We start from the raw sequence: 2,785 nt of genomic DNA on the forward strand, positions 1-2,785 counted from the left end.
TACAGCAGCACTTTGTACTGGCTCTGGTTGGGATTTGCCTTTTATTACAGCTGTTGGCCATTCTCTCTCAATTCCTGTGAGACTTGCTTTGGTTATAATTAGTATTTAATATTTAGACTCTTTTACTGAGCAGACTTTATAAATGAGATATCTGCAAGGCACTTAAGGTGTTACAGATGTTTTACCTTAAAAATTATTTAAGTTTTATTGGGTTAAGACAGTCTTTTGGTGTACCATAAATGTTGTATTTTCAGAAAAAGATAAAATGATGGTGCTGACTGGTTTTCTGAAGAGTTTTATGTATATTGCACAACAGTCCTCAGATATACAAAAACTACATAAACTAGCATTTTTTTCACTCTTGTTAGAATTGAAACTAATGCCTATGCAGTTAAGTTGGGTAAAACGTATACAGATGTTTCATATATTGCAGGATACATATATAGATCAAAATTTCCTATATAAAACTAAATTTGGGAGATGGGGTGGAAATATTTTGAATATTAATTTATTTTTAAAGATGAGAGATAGGACTTTGTGCAATGTATTTTTGTAAATGCTTTTCAAAATATCTGTCATTGGTAGAGCTTCTTTCGCTGCCACCAAATTGGTAAGATGCTATCGAAACGTTTAAATAAAGAGCTTTAATTTTTAAAAAACTGCATGTGATATTTCAGATGAACAATAAACAGTGTGTTTCTTTTCTGTACCTGCTTTGTCTCTGCCCCGGGCGGGGAGGGGAGGGGAACACAACGCGTGGAGCGGCCCCTCCCAGGACCACTCTGGGCTGGGAGCGCGTCCGGCCCGCCGGACTCGGAGCCGCGTGCGTCCCCGCCGTGCGCGCCCCGCTCGCGGGCGTGTCTCCGCGCTTCCACACGGACCACTTACGAGAGAAGAGCGGCGTGTTTGGGTCTCGGACGTCGGGGCGAGCGCTGATCCCGAGCGCCCGAGTGGGAAAGCTGACCCGGGACCCCGAGCCGCCGGCATACCCGGAAAGTATTTATTGGAAAGTCTAAATACCTCAGCGGCCTCAGTTACAGCAAGGACCACCCTCCCCGCCCCGAGCTGCATTTTCCCAGCCGCCTGCCCGCCATTGTAGTGCCAGCTCCGCCCCGCGGGGTCACGTGCCGCCCTCAGCCGCGCCCCCGCGGTCGTCGTCCGCAGGCCGCGCCGTCACTCTCCGGAGCCCCGCCCTATGATCGTGTGCCCGCCCTCCCCGGGCTGCGCAGGCACGCCCCTCGGTCACGTGGCCGCCCGCGCACCGCCCGCGGCTCCTCGTGAGCCACCGTAGAGGGCTTTGGGCGGCCGCCGGGACGGAAGCCGCGAGTCTGGTTGGGAGCCGGAACCTTGCATTTTCGGGGCTTCCCTTGAGTTTTGCGCTTTATATTCTCACAGAAACTTGAGCGAGGCAATTTTGGGGAAAGAAGCCTTTTTCTGAGCGGTCTGAGGTGGGGAATCAGAGCGATTCCCAGCCTCAGAGAAAGGGGAGCCGATTTTTCAGATTCGGGCTCGTTTCTGGCGCGAGACAGCGAAGGCCCAGAGGGCGGCGGCGGCGGCGGCGGCGGCGGCGGCGATGGCCGAGCAGGAGAGCGCCCGGAACGGCGCCCGCAACCGCGGCGGCGTCCAGCGCGTGGAGGGCAAGCTGCGGGCCAGCGTCGAGAAGGGCGACTATTATGAGGCGCACCAGATGTACCGGACCCTCTTCTTCAGGTAGCCACTGCGCCGCGGCCGCCGCCTTCCAGGGCTTTCCGCCCGGCCGCCGAGTCCGGTGCCCCGCCCTCGGCCGCCTCCCATTGGCCGCGCCGCGCCGCCCCGCGCCACCATTGGCCCGTGCCGCTGCCCGTCGCCTGGGCGGTGGGAGCAGGGGCCGTGCGGCGTCCGGGGGAGGGCTGCGGCCGGGGAGCGAGACCCGGGGCCCCGACCCAGAACCGTGACCGAGACCCCAGACTCCGCCCAGACTCTGGACTCAGACGCAGACTGAGACCCCAGACCCAGTCCCGGACTCTGGAAGCCGACGCAGACCGAGACCCCAGACCCGGCCCAGATTCTGGACTCCGGCCCAAACCCCTGGCCGAGCCCCAGACCCAACGCAGACCCCTGATCAAGAACCCAGACCTGGCCCAGACTCCGGATCCAGCCCCAGACCCCTGACCCGCCCCAGACTCCGGACCCAGACCCAAAGCCCTGGCCGAGACCCCCGACTCCGGACCTAGACCCGAACCCCAGACGCAGACTCCGGACCCCAGTCCCCGGCCCAGACCACCCTCACCCTCACCCTCCCCCGCCCCGCCCGGAGCGCCTTTGGGTTTGAAGCCCCAGCTCCGAGTTCCACGGTTTTCCTGCCTCTGGGAGTCGCGTCGCGAGGCTGTAAACGTCTTTCTCCTCTTGTGTAGCCCATGCTCACCCGAGTGTCTTGTTACTAAACCAGCTGTTCCCATAAAGCCGGTATTTTTGTTGTACCTGCGCTGCCTGGCCACGTGCGGCAGTTGAGCTTCTGAAATGTGAGTCCCTAGCGGCCTGGGCGGTGAGCGTAAAAACACGGCCTTCAAAGACTTAGCGCAGAGAAAATGTCAGGTATTAGGAACCTTCAACTCTTGATCGCACGTTGAAGCGATGCTTGAATATATTGGATTAAATAAAATGTCTTTTTTTAGTGTGGCCTTAGGAATTTAGGTTTTCTTAAACCTAGCTCAGTTTTCTTTTGGACTGCAGTGTGTCACACCGTTTCTGCTGTCATGCAGCTACTGCTGTAGTTTTTTAGTTCTTACATGTGTAAGGCATTCCT

The 2,785-nt window shown here is 56.5% G+C and overlaps 1 protein-coding gene across 1 annotated transcript in view; it reads left to right on the forward strand.

Annotated features, from left to right (window-relative positions):
• Window positions 1–1,524: 1,524 nt before the first annotated feature.
• GET4 (guided entry of tail-anchored proteins factor 4) overlaps window positions 1,525–2,785 on the forward strand; it is a 15,365-nt gene continuing 14,104 nt past the window's right edge. The window contains exon 1 of the mRNA XM_007467069.1: window positions 1,525–1,710. Within this exon, the coding sequence (XP_007467131.1) occupies window positions 1,574–1,710 (137 nt within the window). The 5' untranslated portion in view covers window positions 1,525–1,573. The remainder of the gene's footprint in view (window positions 1,711–2,785) is intronic.

The sequence above is a fragment of the Lipotes vexillifer genome, unplaced genomic scaffold (genome assembly GCF_000442215.2).
Source record: "Lipotes vexillifer unplaced genomic scaffold, Lipotes_vexillifer_v1.1 scaffold1701, whole genome shotgun sequence".
NCBI classification, from domain to species: Eukaryota; Metazoa; Chordata; class Mammalia; order Artiodactyla; family Lipotidae; genus Lipotes; species Lipotes vexillifer.